Genomic DNA, 19,562 nt, shown 5'->3' with positions numbered 1-19,562 from the left:
TTATGCATGCAATGCACATAAATTAAAAAAAAAGAAATATTATAAATATTAAAAAAAAACACACAACAATAAAATATGAAATGTTTTTTTCGGTGGCATAATTTGACTTCTGTAACGCTTTTAATGAGCACTAAAGTGTTAACCAAATAATGCGGCTTGTATTTGAGGCTTTTTTATTAAACAAAAAAATAAATAAAACAGAGGAAAAGAAAAAAATATATTTTAAAAGGGAGTTGACTTCTACTGGTTGCTTCCATCGTTTCGTTCGTAAAATAGCCAAACTGCCAACCAAAAACAGATTAATGGTGCATTTACAATTCTTTTTATTATAAATGTGAGTGTTTTTTCTGTGTTTCGATGTTGAATGTTATTGTTGGATTACAGACGTTTATATTAATGACTTTTGATGCACTCGCTGATGATTATAATGATGGCAAATTTTATTATGTGTGTGTAACCAAAAATTTGTTATGTTTAAATTTTAGCAGTGAACAATAAAAAAAAAAAAATTATTTATGATATCAAAAATGGGTGAAATTACTTGACCATTTATGTAGGAACATAGTACATATTTTGATTTTAGTGAAAGTTAATTAATGTATTTGTCAGTAGGTCTTCCAGAAGGGTTTTCCAGTACAGACGTGAAGATATTACAATTTTTTTCCTGTTTTTGTTATATGTATATAATAAGATGTCGCTTATTTTCAACATTGCTAAATTTTAAGGGGGGTCGATAATTTTTTTTTAATTTCGTTTTTAAATTAGAAAAAAGTCAGAATGTTTTTATTTATATTTTCTTTAAAATAAAAAAAAACTATAGATTATAGATAATTCTTTTTTGATAGCTCAGTAACCACAAACCGCAAAGAAACTTTTAAGTTTCATTTAATGTAGAGTAACTGAAGCTCAAAAATTGGCAATATTGGGGAACCCGGCCGAACAGCTTAGATTTTGATGATCTTTTTTTTCAAACGTCGGTAATTAGAAATACTTTAAAGTCTATAGATTAAAAATTGCCGGTGTTGCCGTTTTGATTTTTTAAATTTAATTGAAGGTTTTTGTGAACAAACAAAATTTTTTTTCAAAATTTTTTCTTAAATTTCATAAATTCATTGATGCCAAAAGATTGTCTAGGAAATTCAAGGAAAACAAATATATAGGAGTGAGGGACAATCTTCCATAGTTCAAGCGATAGATGCAATTTTCTTATTAATTGACTTCAAACACAAAAAAGAACATTTGAACAGAACGGCAACACCTACAATATTTAAATATACATTTTTAAAAAGCTAGAAGCCTAGTCATATTTTTAAAATTAAAGTTAAGTTAATTGAAAAAAAAAAATTATTGAAAAAATTTTAACATGTCGTTTTTTAAACTTTTTCGTAATACAAAATGCATTTATTTTCAAATATTTTTGGCCGCATTTATTATGATTTAAAATTAAAAAAGGAAATGTCAATATGTATTACGGTTTATGAAAAAAATTAAAAAGTATTTCATTTTCGAAGAACTTTTTTAAAAAAAAGTTTTGAAAAAAAATGTAACTTATTTTTTTTTTTTAAAGTTCAACATCTAAACATAAAATTATTTTTTATTCATTTAATAACCCTTACTGTTGAAAGTTAAATAGCAAAAATTGAAAGTTCTTATTTACCGAAGTTTTTAAGAAAATTAATTATTTCAATGCAAAAATTCAGTTTTTATCAAAAAAAAAAAAACATGGAAATTGAAGTAATTTTTAATTTTTTTTTTTTAAGTATGATATATATTAACTTTTCTGCTTCAGAATTCAACTGAAAATATTTATGGCCAAAATTTTTTATTAACATAAATTCATATTTTATTAGAAAAAGTTTGGAAAAAAGTCATTTTAAATTTTTTTAATAACATTTTTTTTTTAATTCTGAGTTTGAGGACCATTTTTTCAAAAACTCCTAATTAAATTTAGTGGATTTAAATTTTAGAGATAAGAATGAGCTTCTAGCTTTTTAAAAATGTATTTCAAAATATTGTAGATGTAGCCGTTGTTTTCAAAAATTTTTTTTTTGTGTTCGAGGTCAGAATGTTAGAAAATTGCATTTATCGCTTAAACTATGGAAGATTGTCCCTTACTCCCTTATATTTTTTTTTGCTTAAATTACCTAAGGAATCTTTTGCTATCATTTGTTTTATGAAATTTGAGCAAAAATTTGGTTTTGTTAAAAAAAATTTAATTTTAATCTTAAAAAACAATACGGCAACATCGGCAATTTTTAATCTATAGACTTTAAAGCATTTTTAATTACCTACGTTTAAAAAAAAAAATCGTCAAAATCAGAGCTGTTCGGCCGGGTTCCCTAATAATTTGCTTTAGTTACTCCACTATTATTAATAAATCTTTGGGAGATCTTTCTTTAGATGTCTCACTCCATTTATTCGGAGGAATTTTTTAAAAAAGCTTTTTATTTCGTCAAGGGATTTTTTTGAAAATATCAAAAACAATTTATTTGTAATTTTTGTTCCCAAATGCATAAGCATGTCTCATATCTTCAAACCAAATCTTGTTTCGAGACTTTTGTCCGCAAAAAAAGAAAAAAACATATTTGTTTGCGAATAACTCAAAAACCAGACCTCACCGGAACTTTTGGATTTCACTTGTTAATAGAGCTTAAAGAGACCTTTCTTTTTATGTCTCTCTCGATGGATTCAGAGGAAACTTTTTAAAATTCACTTTTTTCAGCAAGGGGTTAACATGGAGTTTTTTTTCGAAAATCTCGAAAAATATAAATTTTTAATTTTTGTTCAAAATGCATAGGCATAATTGCTAAAAAATCATATCTTCAAACTAAATCGTGTTTTAAGGCTTTGGTCCTAAAATAACTGCTTTCGAACATAAGAAAAAAAGGATATTTGTTTGGAATATCTCAACAGCTAGACCCCATAGGAACTCTTGAATTTCACTTGTTAATAGAGCTAAATACACCTTTATTTTCATGTTTTACTCGATGAGTTCGGAGGAAATTTTTTAAAATGCATTTTTTTGGAAAGGGGTTAACCTTGGATTTTTTTCTCGAAAATATCAAAAAAAATAAAATTTTAATTTTTGTTCCCAAATGCATAGGCATCTTCTCTATGAACTCATATCTTCAAACTAAATTGTGTTTCGAGACTTTGTTCCGAAGATATCTGCGTTTGAGGTTAGGTATAATTGTAGAGTATAGTCATCTAATCGCGAGCCCTGACAGCTCAGGGCCTTCTGCCCACTCAAAAATACAATTTGAAGGAGTTTTTATCAGCTTTGGTTACGTGTAATTTATTTTTTAAATATTAGAGAACTTTGATTTTCCTTTTATTTTTTTTTAATGTCAAGTGATTTACATTCTAAACCCTTTCCAATACAAATCCTGTTTTAATACTTTCACTTAAACATTCTTCCTCCATACTGAAAATAAAACTGAAATAAAAAAAGTAACAAGCAACAAAAATCTGAAAAAAAAATTATATGCAACAGAAACCAAGAGAACCAAAAAACAACAAAATAATAACAAAAAATCGTTTTTTCATAAAAAAGAATTATTAATCATTTTATTTTGCAAAACTAATTATAATTGTTTTGTTTTTTTTTTTTTTAATACTAATCATAACCAAAAAAAATCATTTTGTCTTTTATTTTTTATTTTTATTTATCAAAGAAATTATAAATTAGAAAAAATTATAAATATAACTTAATACCATTAAAATAATAAAAACAACTTAAAGTTTACTTTTTTAAATTAAATTAAATTATAAAATTAAAAATTAAAGAGAACTCAAAATTCTACATTCACACAATATGTCTTTTTTTGTTTTGTTTAAAATTGTATCTTATCATAAATTTGTTTGTTTTGCTTTTTTGTTTTTATGTTTTTGTAATAATTATAAATAATAAAACAGGAAATAATATTTTATATAATAAATAAATTAAATACTTAAAACAAATAAAAAAATTTAATTTCTTTCTTCATCCTTCATTTTGAAAAAATTTAGAATTTTTATTCAACTTTTTTTGAAAAACTTAATCCAACAAAATTCAAACCAAAACATTAACAAATAAAACTTAACTGGGGTTTATTTTCGAAACAAAGAGACCAAAAATCAAATTTTATAAAAAAAGGAAAGTAACAAAAATTTAATTTTTCAATTTTCTTAAATTTTAATTCATTTTATGAACAAACAATTTTGTTTTTTATTTTTAATAATTTTAAAAATTTTGACTTTTGAAGAATGAAGGATTTTTTTTTGTTTTAATTTTGGAAAAAAATTAAAATAAATTAAATAACTTATAAAACTAAGAGACAATTTGTATTTATTTTTTTACAAAAATTAATTAAAAGTATAACTGTGTATTGTGTCTTTTTGTATTGTTTTTTATTGTTATTTATGTTTTAATGCATTTTTTTAATTTGTGCTACTACACGCTAAGGATTCACAACCTTCGTTTTATAATAATTATAATGTGTTTCTATTATTAATTTTAGGATATTTTTTTTTTATTAAATTTTCATTTAGGGAATGGTTTATGAATTTATCAAAAAATCATTGCATAGTTTTAGATGCTTTTAGCTGTTAAATTTGGAAAACTTATAAAATTAAGAATGGAAAATTTTAAATAATAAATAAATAAATAAAAATATCGAGTAAGCGTTACAAGAGAATAATAATTTACATAATATAAACTGGGGTGGGAATCAAGGGACTTTTGTTTAAAGTGGAATTTTAGGGGCAAATTGTTCTTTCGAGACGGAAATTTTGATCCAATAATGTGGGAAAATCTTTCTTTTTTACGTATGTTTGAGTGTGTCTTTTTATTTTTTTTTTGTGTGTTTATGTGTGTTCAACTTATAAATAATAAAATTACTAAATTATTGTTATTGTTGTATTTTTTTTATAAAAAATAATATTCTCAGTCTTGGCAGAGATTATCTTCAATTCTTAACTATTTTTATGTGTTTTATAAAATAATATTTCTTTTGAAGATCTGTTCGATTTGTTTTGCTTTGAAGCAAGTGACCATAACGTTTCTGACTTTTATTAGTGTGTGTGGTTTATTTTTTTTTTTTTAATTTAAAATATCTGGCCATTTATAAGAAAATATATAATAATTAATAATTATTATTAAAATATTCTAAATACTAATCTCCATTAGGAATCTCAATTTTATTTTTTTTCTTTAAATTTTTATTTTATATAAAAACAAAATTAAAAAAAAAACTAAATTAAATTATAAATACGAAAAAAAACCTACATTATCTCTCCATAGGAGAGATTTTTCATCCAATTGTCATACAAAATGACATCTGTCAAAAATCTATTTAAAACTTCAAAAATAATAAAAATTTTTAAGCACTTTCTGTTTTAACAACCAATGGCATACTCAACCCAGCCAAATGCATTGGCGACGACTTATGATGTCCTTTGGCGAGATCATTTTCACTTTTCACCAACAGCGGGATGTTCATTTTGACATCTGTCAAAATTGGTGAATCCATAATACCACCACTACTGCCATTATTATTGTTGTTATTCAAATTACTATTGTTGTTATTGTTATTATTGTTATTATTAGTGCCTCTCTGTTGAGCCTCATATCGGGTGTGGGTGCGCATGTGTCTTGTAATCATATCACGGCGGCATGCCGCATACGGACACTGTGGACATTTATACGGTTTCTCACCAGTATGTGTTCGCTGATGCGTTGACAGATGATCTGAGCGGGAGAATACTTGGCCGCAAACTTTACACGTGTAGGGCTTGACGCCCGTATGCAATCGCATGTGACGCGTTAACATATCAGAGCGGGCAAACGACCGATTACACACTTCGCAGCAATAGGCTTTGGCAATGTCAGTGGACGGGTTGCGGGATTTGTGACGTGATGCCATGTGCTTGGCCAGACGATCGTGCAGCGAGAACATTTGACCACAGACTGGACAAACGTAGGCGACATCCGATCCGGGTGGCATCTCTTCGACCACAGGTGAGACGTCGAGATTGTAACGCCATGCGACGGATTCCTTGGTTGTGGGTGATGCAACGTCACCCTTGACAACAGGTACACCAACATGACCGCCATGTTGCATATGGAGGGTAGGTGGTGCTGCAGCTCCACTTGGAATCTCGCATTTGATCATGCCTGGATGTGGTGGTTGCATGGGATAGTGGGCTTGATGGGGGCTGTGTGGTGGCATGGCCATTGGCGAGGGCGGGAGTGGCGGTAGGGGCGAGGGTGGGGTGTAGAGTTTCTTGCCCCGTGTTGAGAGATCAAGTGGACGCTCCTGTGGTGGTGGCATTTCTTGTTTGATAGGTTGTCTTTCCGGATGATGTTGCTGGAGTTGTTGTTGCTGTTGTTGCTTTGGAGACTGGCGACTATCACTCATGCTGCGGGGTGATGGAATGGGTGGTGATGAAGCTTGAGCAGGTGTTGGTTGTGATAATTGTTGTTGTTGTTGTTGTGGAGCTTGGGATGGAGGTGGATGATCTTGATGACCACTTGGAGCCTTTTGTGGCGGAGAATCTTGCATCGAACTGGGTGTAGATGGCGCTGCACTACCAGCATAGAGATCATTACGCCGACGAAATACTTCATTCAAATACTTCGTATGCAAATAGTAACCAAACAATGGCGACGGAATTGGAAAATACCTATCATAAGGACTTGGCAGTTGTTCAGTCTTAATGTCAACATGTAGCTGATTGTCCACATCATTTACTTCGGCCAACTGAAGCGGACTCACACTAATTCGTGGGCTTTCCGAAGTCGAGAGGTCTTCACCAGAATCTTCATCAGCACTACTTGAGCGTTTGGCAATGTAACCATCTTCATCAACATTATTGTTATTGTTGTTGTTGCTGTTGTTATTGTTGTTATTCAAATGATTAGCAACATTGTTGTTATGTAACTTATCTAAAACAGCTGATAAACGTTTCCGTTTCCTTTGTTTCCATGGCATATTATTGTTCGTCACATAAGGTTGATTGTTGTTATTGATATTTTCTGCCGCTGTTGGTGTTGTTGTTGCTGCAGTCATTGTTGTATTTGTCACACCGCCGGAGGATGTCAAATTTTGTTGATGTACCATCGACAGGGCGGCCATTGTGTGTAATTCTTGTTGATGTTGCAATTCATGTTGTTGTTCGAGATGATGATGATGATGTTGTTGTTGTTGCAACTGTTGTTGTTGTTGCAACCGATGATGATAATGATTGTAATGATGATTGTGATGATGATGATGATGGGAAGCAGCATTGTGATGCCCCATAGGGTCAGTACCTTCTGCCATAGTCATTAGGTCGATGTTTATTAGATTTGGTGATGAATGATGAAAGGGCGGGATGTTGTTGTTGGAGTTGTTGATGATGTTGATGGATTGTTGTGACGTTAAAAGTCCAAAGAGAATTTTGTTGGAATTTGATTGGAGACTAATTTTGGTGGTGGCATTTGAAGAAAAAATGTGCAGCAGAGATCTGAAATGAGAAGAAAATAGAAGAGAAATTAATATTTTTAGAAAGTGAGTTGGTACCGAGAAGATTTTTTTAATAATCTCGAAGAAGTGGTAAAAAACAATAAAAGCGTTAAAGAAAAATTGATTGAACAATTGATTTTGATAACGAAGAAATTGCTAAAAAACAAAAAAATCATTCTAGAAGAAATAAATGAACTGTTGAACATGGTACCGAAGAAAAGGTGTACTTTGAAGAATTCATTCTAGAAGACTTAAAAAACTATTGAACTTGATACCGAAGAAATGGTGAAGTACGAAGAAATAATTCTAGAAGACTTGAAGAACTATTGAACTTGATACCGAAGAAATGGTGTAATACGAAGAAATCGTTCTAGAAGACTTGAAGAACTATTCAATATGATAGCGAAGAAATGGTTTAGTAGGAAGAAATCGTTCTAGAAGACTTGAAGAACTATTGAATATGATAGCGAAGAAATGGTTTAGTACAGAGAATTCGTTTTAGAAGACTTAAAGAACTATTGAACTTGATACCGAAGAAATGGTGTAGTACGAAGAAATCGTTCTAGAAGACTCAAAGAACTATTGAATATGATAGCGAAGAAATGCTTTAGTACAAAGAATTCGTTTTAGAAGACTTAAAGAACTATTGAACTTGATACCGAAGAAATGGTGTAGTACGAAGAAATCGTTCTAGAAGACTTGAAGAACTATTGAATATGATAGCGAAGAAATGGTTTAGTACAGATAATTCGTTTTAGAAGACTTAAAGAACTATTGAACTTGATACCGAAGAAATGGTGTAGTACGAAGAAATCGTTCTAGAAGATTCAAAGAACTATTGAATATGATAGCGAAGAAATGCTTTAGTACAAAGAATTCGTTTTAGAAGACTTAAGGAACTATTGAACTTGATTCCGAAGAAATGGAGAAGTACGAAGAAATAATTCTAGATGACTTGAAGAACTATTGAACTTGATACCGAAGAAATGGTGTAGTACGAAGAAATCGTTTAGAAGACTTGAAGAACTATTGAATATGATAGCGAAGAAATGGTTTAGTACAGAGAATTCGTTTTAGAAGACTTAAAGAACTATTGAACTTGATACCGAAGAAATGGTGTAGTACGAAGAAATCGTTCTAGAAGACTCAAAGAACTATTGAATATGATAGCGAAGAAATGGTTTAGTACAAAGAATTCGTTTAAGAAGACTTAAAGAACTACTGAACTTGATACCGAAGAAATGGTGTAGTACGAAGAAATCGTTCTAGAAGACTCAAAGAACTATTAAACTTGATACCGAAGAAATGGTGCAGAACGAAAAATTCGTTCTAGAAGACTTAAAGAACTATTGAACTTGATACAGAAGAAATGATGAAGAACAAAAAAAATCGTTCTAGACAAAAATAAGCAACTATTGAACTTGATACCGAATAAATCACGAAGAACAATAAAATCGTTTAAGAAGACCTTAATTAACTATTGGTTTCGATCAAACGATAAATTTTGTAGTGAAAAATAAGTAAACAATACAGAAATGTAGTTATTCAAACACCACTGATACCATTTTTCTCCCAAATTTACATAACAGTAATATTTTTTCAAAATTCCAAGAAAAACTCATCAAAACTTTTTAATGAAGTTCACCAAAATGGTACCTATGATTCTGCAAAAAACAGAATCAACAGTAGAATTCCACAATAAACATGGAGTGAGCTCAGAAATTTGTCTCTCTTTCCACCTGAACTTTCAAAATGAAATTTCATTTTCTAAACTCATTTATCTTAAACTTTCCTCCTATAAGAGTTCTCACAAATATTGTGTGGTGTTACCTTATATTGCATATAATATTTGGCCACTATTATTATGGGTCCAGTAAATTTTGGAAGGAAAATGTCCTAAAAAAAAAAACTCATAAGCCTTCTTCTCACTGCAAACAAAACAAATATAAACGAAATATTTTTGGGGGGAAAGTATAGCGTTAGCGTAAAATTTCGCCAATAAATTTACTTTTGCCTCAGTGCGCACAAGGCTATCCTGAAAAAGATCTATTCCTGTATGTGTATAGAAATAGATATATAGCCCCTCGCGTTATCCATTTTCATATTAGAACTGGCCACTACTTTTCTGCTGCCACCAACACCGCATATAAATGGTTGGGAGAGGCTGCTGTTACTGCAAAGGGCATATCTCTACTGCTTCGGTACACAAAAGATAGTTTTTCGGTTTTATGGGGCGCAAATTTATTGCATTTCATCCCCTCGAGAGAGAAAGACACAGAAAGGAGATCTGGAAAAAGGATATTTTGCTGCTTCGCTGTTATAGCCCCATATCCGTTTTTTTTTTTTCTTCTTATTTCTACACCGGCAAGGCTCACTTATGTGTCCAGTTTTAGAGAGAATTTGTGTTTTGTTCTTTTGAAAATCTATTTGCTTGGAAAAAAGGATTTTCCATACTCCTTGACCTGTGTTTATATGAGAGGAAGTTACACACGCCAAAAAAAAAATTTACGAGAAAAAGTAAAGGAAAGAAGATCGATGCAAAAAAAACACACACAGTAAACGAAAATGTCCTTGCTGGTGCTGTGATATGGATATGGACTCTCCACAGGACTTATTTATGGCTTATGCTCTTGTTACTCATGTTTGTTGTTAATTTTATTGCGTTCTCTCCCCCAACTGGCACAAAAGATGACCACACACACATACTTGGCTGGTGTCCTTCTTCTATCAGAGAATAATCAAACTATTCCAACAACAATGAAAAAAAAAAGGATATGTCCTAGGGTCCCACACACTCTTTCGGTTGACTCAGGACGAAAAAGGAGCCGTCTCTGATTCTCATCCCCTCTTCTCATTTTCAACCCCTCCCAACCATCTCACTTTCGTAGTGTCTATGCACGGTTGATTTTCTGCTGCATTGCGCTTATCCTTGATGTATGCGATGGTATGTGGCAAAAAAAGAAAAAGTACTAAAAAGGAGAAGCCAAAGTTAAACATATGAAAATCCTACAACAATACACCCCTTCTGAAACCAACCACTGGAACCAACCAACCAACCATCCAAACACCCCCATTTTCCATCACCATCCCTCCATCCGTCGTCATCGCCATCATCGTCGTTGTCCTATGTGACCTGACCTGATATAAGTTTGGCTCGAATCGGCGCGGCATGGCGGCAAACGATGATGATGACAACGGAAATGACTGGGCAGTAAAAACGGATATAAATACGTGTGCCCCCCGGCTGCCTTGATATAGTGCCACACTCTATGCGGAGTAGGGTATAAACTGAAAACTGGTGGATGTGGAGCATGCCGTGTCCTTGTTACTGTAGGAAAAAGGCGCGTATACAATTAAAAAGTTCCTCTCTGTTAATTTTTCGAAAATCCTCATTTTTTTTCTTTTTCTTTTTTTTGGGGAGGAAGGTTGTTTTATTGTTTGAAAAAAAAAATATTTATAATGAAAGGAAAGGGAAGAGACGCCTAAATAAATAAAGAAGGTTAACTATGGGTTTTAAAAAGAAAAAAAAAAACAAAAAAATTTTTTTTTTTTGTATTCACACAGTTCTCTCGTAAATTTTCTGCTGTGAGGCTTTCGTTTTGTATACTGCATTAAATGGGGAGTTTTTAAGCTACTCCCAACATCATGAATTAACACGAAAAATTAAAAAAAAAAAAAAAAAAAAAAAAACCGCCCACCATCCACCACTGCCCTACAATACACAAAAAAATGTAGGCTGGGTAACAAGGAGATGCAATTCATTATCTTAATTGGTGGTAATTATACATTGCACGCTGACAACTATGTCAAGTTACACAAGCCCTGGCTTTTCGTCGGCATAGCAGAGGAAAATAAAAATTAAAAAAAAAAAATGAACAAAAAAAAAATTTTTTTTTTTCAAGATTTTTTTTTTTTTTGCCAAAACAATTTATAGCTGTCTCGGGGCAGTTAATTTTCCGCTATATGAGGGGGTGTTGTTGCACAAAGAAAAAAAAAAAAACGAAAAAAATCGCGTGATTTTTAAGTTCTGCAGGCACACAGTAGACGATAATATACAAAACTACAACGACGTCAACGATGAAAATTTACAACAACACCATTATTTTGTGTGTTTGTTGGCTTAAAAGCCATCAACAGCAGTAGAAAAATGGCTAAAAAGAAGGAAGGACTTTCGGCATGTTTACAAAATACCCTCAAGTGATATTAACATGATATATTGAAATCAGCAGCTAAGTAACTGCTGAGAGGTTATAAGTTTTCTTTTGCGATGCGATGTGGTGCGGTAGGGTGTTGTGTATTAAATGAGGGGTGGTTTGGTGAGAAATAGGTTTGGTTTATAGATATGAAAATATCTTAAAAATATAAAAGTGTTATTTGAAAATCTATAAAAGATACATGAAAATATAAAAAGATACATAAAAAAGATACTTTTTAGAGATATTTACTGTTTTGAAATAGATTTTTCGAGGTTTATAGAGAGATTTTATGATTGTGACATTTTGATTGCTAAGGCATCAGTTAGTATCCTAAAATATCCATGAGATACCAATTAAATTTATATAGAAAATGCAAATGAAGTGGTTTAACGTCACTAAAACTTTTATTGGATCAGTTTAAGTTCGACAAATTAATTGATGCAAATTTCAAGAACAACAAAAGAAATATTGGAATTTTATGGAAATTGATCTAGCGGTTGGCAAAATTCAAAACAAGATTAAAATCTCAAAGAGCAATTTAAAAGCATTATTTCCATAACAATCTTCAAATTGACCAAATTCTCACAAACAACACACCCAATTATTGACAAGCTTATAATCTCCAATCATAAATGGAAGAGTCTTGTAACGGATTCAAGAAATCAATGAAAGTTTAAAAACTCAAAAAAAAAAAAATTAAGATGTTAATCATGAAAAATATTTTTCATTTAAATGAAGATTAACTTCAGAATACATAAGTATAATCATTTGTCTATGAAATCCAAAAGATTGTACCAAAAATATTGACTTCTTCATCAGAGACTACTTTTTGTCTGGTTTAATTTTCTTAATCGGTTTATAACCAAACAAAAAAACAGATCAAATCAGGGATCGGCAGTCAGTAAAATGTGTAACTTAATCGAATTAGAAGAAAAAAAAATATATATTAAGATATTTTCTCTCCTAATGGTGTCACATCTTTTGAATTTATTTAATCATTTAATCTCAAGATAAATTTACTCGACTTCGACAATATTCATAACTAAGAATGTGATACAAATAATATCAATGTTTTTGTTGTTTCTCACGAAAAGAAATGCACATTGATGATAAGTATATGCAAAGTTTTTTGAAAGAAGATTGAGTTTTCAAGATTATGACTAGTTTAGTTTTTGGATATTTATATTTGGGAAGCTTAAAGAAGTGGCCAACATTTGAGAAATATGTGGGAAAGAAGTGGTAGTGACATTTTCAGTGATATCAGTGAAAGATATGGAAGAAAGTCAAATTAATGATTTTGAGTCTAAATCACAAAATACTCTTCGAACCTAAAATTTATTTAAGTATTAGCAATAAAATCAGTTAGTTTGATCGAAGAAAAAATATATCTTAGTTATTTCTAACAATTGGAAAGGTTATTGTTGAAATTTTTAGTTAAATTGATGAAAGAAAATCAAAAAGTGGATTTTGAGTTAAAATCACAAAAAGCTCTTCGAACATCAAATTATTTTCGGAAATGTAAAAGAAATCAGTCAATTTGGTTGAATAATAAATATTTCTAAGAAATGTTTAGCAAGTCGAAGCATTTGGGACCCTAATTACCAATTTGATGGTCAAAATTTATGATCCAAACAGGATGATTTCTGAACCATAAATCACAAGAAGCTCTTCGAACATCAAATTAATTTTGAAAATGGTGAAGAAATGAGTCAATTCAGTAGAAGTATAAATATTTCTACAATTTTAGAAAAAACTAGAGTGAGTTTGGACCTTAGTTACAAATTTGAGGGCCACAAAACAGAATGATTTCTAAGTCTAATTCAGAAAAAAATCTTCCAAATTTCCATTTCCAAATCCAAATAGATTTGGAAATGTTGAAGATATCAGTCGATTGAATAGCTTTTTAGAAATGGGAACATTTCAGATAATAACTGCAGATTGGTGGATTAAATGATGATCCAAATAGATGAATTCTGAATGATTATATTTATATTTCCAATACTTTTGAAAACACAACGGGTCTAATCAGATTTTTAAAGTTATTTCTAATATCAAAAGATGATTATTTATTTAGTTCAATACCTACTGGAAATAATTTTCAAACTTAGGCATTCAAGATTTCGGTCTTTGATTTTAATAAAAAAAAAAAATAATTTTTTTCTTGTTAATTTGATTTTGTATAATTCAGATATTAACCCTTTTTAAGGACTACTAAATATTCATTTTAAAGAAACCAAAATTATTTGACTTGAGTTGTTAAATAAAAGAAAACTGATGCAAGTCAAAAATAAAAATAAAAAAAAAAATTAGAAGGTTCTTAATTCATACGAACCCCTTCTAACAGTAAATAAAGTATCGAAATGACGTCGAAATGAGTCAATTTGATAAGAGGATAGTTTTTTCTAATAAAAAACATTGAAAAATGGATAGATCAAATTTTAATTTTGGATCTGAAGTCGAAAATTTATCAAAACTAATGATTTTTTTTTTTTTAAATTTTGTATTTTAACCTTTAAACAATTTTTTAAATTTTTTTCTTCAACTGGATTTTTACAACTTGAACAAACTTACATTAATTGTAAAACTTCACATTTTTGCATATATTAAAATTTTGTACAGGATCATTCAAAAAAAAAAAAAAAATCGAAATCATTATCGAAAAACGATCCACCCTGTATAAAATTAGAAAAATTAGGTCTCTCTTTCTATCTCCATTAACTATTTAGCCAATAGGATAAACTCAATTTTTCTCTCCAAAAACAGAATTGAAATAAATTTGCAAACAAATAAAAAAAAAAAAAAAAAACTGTGGGTGTATTTGTTGGGGCGGCCATTCGCGATATGCGCTGTCGACCGACCGAAAACGACAACGACGACGAACGTCTCTCCCGATCTCTCTCTTTAAACAGTTTGCGAATAAAACTATGATCACAAACGAAAGAAATACAATAAAAAAAAAAGGAAGTAAAATGAATGAAGAGAAATAAAAAAAAAAAAAAACGTGTTGAGTATTAATAACCAACACGCTTATACCATAACCAAACGATCACCACCGTCATCATCATTATTATTGTTGTTGTGATTATTTGCTTTTTTTTCTACCACTCCATTGGGATACCTCTACTATTTGTACATTTGGAGCGGGGATTTAGAGTGGGGGTATGAATTGGCGGAATTAATTGAAAAGATAAATACATCAACAGACAAAACACAAAACCAAAGTGGAAGCAAAAAAAAAAAATGGAATAAATAAATAAAATAGCCCAACAACCATTCATCGCTGACTGCTTTGTGGATTGTGACTGGTTGAATGTTTATTCTTTTGTAGTTTTTTTTTTTTTTATTGTGTATTGCTTCAACTCAAGTAGGTATATTGGTGTGGTGGATAAAAAGATACAAACAGAAATGGTCAGTTGAATTATGAATATGTCTCTTAAAAAAAAAAAAAAAAAAAAAAAAAAAAAAAAAAAAAAAAAAATAGAAATGGTGGATATTTTAACTGCCATTTTATGGAGTTGACAGTTTTTTTTTTTTCTTGTGCGAATATCATTTTATCCTTAACCGTTAATAGTTTGGCTTCCAATACAAACATCATCGTAAACGGAGGTATGAGCATATATTTGCTAAAGGGGTTGGCCAGTGCTGCCACCTAGATACTTTTTGTGATATTGTTTGATTATTCATATCTCCCTCTACCCCCAACTCCTCCCCTTTCTCCCTCCCTCTTTCTCCTATCCACACCTCAAATTGATGAGTATGTTTTTTTTCGTTCGGTGGCTTTTCAGCGGCAGTGCGCTGATGACGAGAAAGTTGTTGATAAGCAAACCCACTTCAGTGTCACTAAAATAAAATCATAAAAAAAAAACTCAACAAAAAAAAAGAGAATACAAAAAAAAAAAAAACTCCACCAGACAGTGTGGGAGAATTTAAAACACATTGAGTGTGGTTAAAGTCAAATAAAAAAAATTGCTTTTCAGAAAAAAAAAAAAAATAAACATGCAGACTTGGGGTAGACAAAATACGACCAACGCAAATTTTGCGTCGCTGAAAATATTTTTTTTTTTTTTTTTTCATTTTTTTAATAATTCCTACACTAGCCTCCTATTTTTTTTTTTTCATTTTCTCATTTTTTGTAGATGAAACTACTTTTTTTTCTTTTTTGCACGTTTATCATTTTTTGCGTGGACAAATGTGCGGATAAATCATGTGCAGATATAACGTGAGGAGTATTAAAATGTCGGCACTTATAGTGTCGTTTTGGAGAAGTGAGAGGAGACAACATACATTCATAGGGGGAGTTAGCTAGCTGTGTGTTGGTTAAAGTCTGGCAAATATGATGAATGCATAATTCTGTGTCAATTTTATGATGTTCTTGGTTGTCTGGAAGATTCTGAGTATTTCTTTTTGAAGAATTGCTTCATAAATTGTTAAAGAATTTATATGCACTTGGCCTTTGATTTTTTTGAGGCTTTGGAGGAATTGTGTTAAAAATCAAGTGATTAGCTAAGTTCAAAAAGTTTATAGGCACTGAATTATAAGGAATTTTTGGGTGAAGCCATCAGAAGTTAAACAGTTAAACAATTCTACAAAGATTCGTTTTTGTATTCAATTTCGTTTTCTCATAAAAAAGTACGTATACACCCTGTTGTACCTTTATGTAAAATCATAATTGTGAGCTCTAATTAAATGAACTTGAGAAAATTTTATATTAAAATTAGGTAAAATGTATGGATGTACCAAAATATCGATATTTTTTTCATAAAATTATCGATATTTGGTATCGATATTTTCGATTTTGATAAAATCGATAAGAAAAATTACTGAAATTTTGTGTTTTTTTAATAAATATAAAAAAAAAAATTGGAATTATTGAAATATTAAAACTATTTTTCCATAAATCGATATCGAATTTTTGGTCAGTATCGATTATCGAAAAAATTAAAAACAAACAAAATGGCTAATTTCAAAGGTTTAAAATGTTTTTTTTTATTCTAATCCAAATAAACTTAAGTCCAAAATTACCCACAAATCAGAATTACAATTGACGCCTTTCTAATTAACCTTAAAATAAGCTTTAAGGGTGTTATAGAATCAACAATTAAATTATAATTCCGCGCATTAAGCATTATTAATTTATTGTTTTTTTTTTTTTGGAAATAATAATTGCACCTTTTAGTTCTTTTAAAATATTCATAAATATTTTCTTATTTAACATATGAATTCATATAAAGACTCATGTCGTTACAAAATCAAATACGAAAATCCTGTCTATTAAAAAGTTTTTTTGTAAGCACCCCAATTAGGTTTAAATTAACATTTTAGTTTTTCTTTTTTTTTTCAGTTCCTTTTTGTTTTCTGAGTTTAATCTAAGCTAATAGCAGTTAAGTATCATTATTAATTTATACAGTAGGAGTGGTGTGGTGCTTTTAAATAAATTTTTTTTTTTTTGCTTTGTCATTAATTTAGATATTACATGATTTATAGCATAATTTATTAGAATAAATTAATATTTTTGTTTACATTATAAATTAACTTGTGATAAATCTTTTTTCTATTTTATTTTTATTTTTTTTTTTTCAAATTTTCTATGAACAAACAAAAGTATGAATAGAAATTTACATCTTGATTAACTAATTATAATTTGTTTAGGGTGATATATTATTTTTGTCTTCGAAACTTAACTATTTTTTTTACAAGTTGAAAGGACTTAACAAATTTTTTCCTAGAAATTTATAATGAATTCTTAGATTTTCTATAAAAATAATTTGAATATTTTTGGCAAATTTGAATTTAAATGATTTATTAATTGCAAATTATTTATGATTTATCACAAATTCAATGCCATTAAGAGAGATTAAAGTATTGTCAAATTTTGTTAACTTATTCAAATAAGCATTATGTCTATAAAGAAAGGATAAGAACTGAGAAATATTTTTAACTAAATAGACGTAAACGAATTCTCATGAATTTTCGTGATAGTTACGTTTTGTGATAAACAGTTTTTTTTAAATATTTTTTTTTTTTTAATGATTCGAATGAAGCTCTAAATTAATATTGCCAACGAAAAATCTTATTTTTAGTGAAATATCATTTATTATTTTTCACTACGGAATTATGGCAATTTCAATATCACAGATAAATATCACAACTAACCAATTTAAAACTTAAGGATATTAAGAGGTGTGACATAATTTAGCAATATACTAGAAAATAAATCACAAAAACCCCAAAAATTAGTAACGAATCTTAAATAATGTAAATTTAAGTAAGGTATCACAAGAAATTTTAAGCTTTTAAACATCTTAATCCATATCAAAAGCGAAGAATGTGTTATTTCTTTTTTTTTGCAACTTATAATGGTTTCAATATAAATAAATTATAACAAAAATAAAGCAAACTTAATTTACTTGTGATACCTTGGTACTAGAGAAGAAAATCGTTCTGAAAATTTGTGATACCTTTAAATATCTCATTCAAAATATAAATATTATTAATAAAACCTTAAAAAAGCTCGAAAATTTTACCTGCAAGCTTAAAAAATTCGTTCTCCTCGAACTCTTTTAACTCATTGCGTAAAAAAAATTTGAATTTTGCCCTGTTAACTCTTTTATAATAACGTATAATAAAACAAGTTAACCAAAATGACTTAAATGTTTTTATTCCATAAAAGAGCAATTAAAAAAAAAAAAAACTAAACTAACAACACAGAAAAGTGAGAAATAACAATAATTATTATTACACTTTCAACACACAGTTTAAAGTGTGCACACTTCACGTTCGTTTATAAACATTTTCAAAAAAGACACGAAAAGAGGGGGGGGGGGGTTAAAAGGAGGGCAGAGGGGTGTTATTTGGTTAATATAATAATGAAGTTAGGTGACGTTGAGACAAACTAACAACGACAACAAAACGACAACGATGATAATGTTGACTATAGGCAACCAACAACAAAACACACAGAGAGTAAAAAAGATGACAACTTTGCCTTCAGGAGATATTTGTGTGTGAGAGACTTTGAAGATACAACACAACATCATCAGCAGCGCGAGATGAGATGAGATTTAGCGCTTTTTTTCAATTTTTTTTTTTTTTTTATTTATTTTTTGAAGCGGAAAAAAAATAACTTAACATGTAGATGTATCTGAAAGAGACAAAAAAAAAAACTAGCATCTCGACTATATGTATCTTAGACATGCATCTCTTTGGCTAACTATCTCTCTGTCAAAGGTGGCGCGCATTAAGTGAAATTACATGTAGACAAGGTGTTTGTTAGTTTTTCTTCTCCCCTTCCTCCGATTTATATAAATAATCTGCCCCCCCCCCCCCCCCCACAACAACTATAAACCAAAGTATCTTTTGGCTTGTTTGTATAGTGTATCTTTATTTTTTCGCTCCACCTCCCCCAAAGGAGACTACACATAACGATGCGATATATCTATGAAAAATCCTGTTTAAGGAGCATCGCATAGATATAGCAGAAATATTTCTTTGCCACATAAAAAACAACACAAAAATGGCAAAATAAAAGCAAGGATTAATCACCAGAGAAATTAAAAAAAACTAAGAATGAGAAATTACAAGTTGATTATTGGTGGTGGTGCAGGGTAATTTACAGAATTACATTGTGATTACACCCATCAGAGAGTGTATAGCCAAGGCAGCTTTTTACTGCAAAATAGTTCTGGCTGCTGGAGACTGCGGAGAGCAGTAGCCAATGCGGCTAAGATGCGATGGGGTTTTTTTATTTTTAATTTTTTTTTTGTTTTTTTTTTTTTTTGTTTTTTTTTTTTTTTTTTTGTTCGATTTGATTTTCTCTCTGATGGCAACTCTGGAGAGTGGAATAGGAGCAGTAAACTGGTGGATTTTTTTTTAATACCAACTT

The 19,562-nt window shown here is 29.9% G+C and overlaps 1 protein-coding gene across 1 annotated transcript in view; it reads right to left on the bottom strand.

Moving 5' to 3' along the window:
- Positions 1 to 4,339: 4,339 nt before the first annotated feature.
- LOC129909010 (zinc finger E-box-binding homeobox 1) overlaps positions 4,340 to 19,562 on the bottom strand; it is a 72,775-nt gene continuing 57,552 nt past the window's right edge. The window contains exon 3 of the mRNA XM_055985920.1: positions 4,340 to 7,485. Within this exon, the coding sequence (XP_055841895.1) occupies positions 5,361 to 7,307 (1,947 nt within the window). The 5' untranslated portion in view covers positions 7,308 to 7,485 and the 3' untranslated portion in view covers positions 4,340 to 5,360. The remainder of the gene's footprint in view (positions 7,486 to 19,562) is intronic.

This window comes from Episyrphus balteatus, chromosome 2 (genome assembly GCF_945859705.1).
Source record: "Episyrphus balteatus chromosome 2, idEpiBalt1.1, whole genome shotgun sequence".
Taxonomy (NCBI): Eukaryota; Metazoa; Arthropoda; class Insecta; order Diptera; family Syrphidae; genus Episyrphus; species Episyrphus balteatus.
Note: the sequence above shows the minus strand (reverse complement) of the source record. Positions and strands in the feature narration are given on the sequence as shown.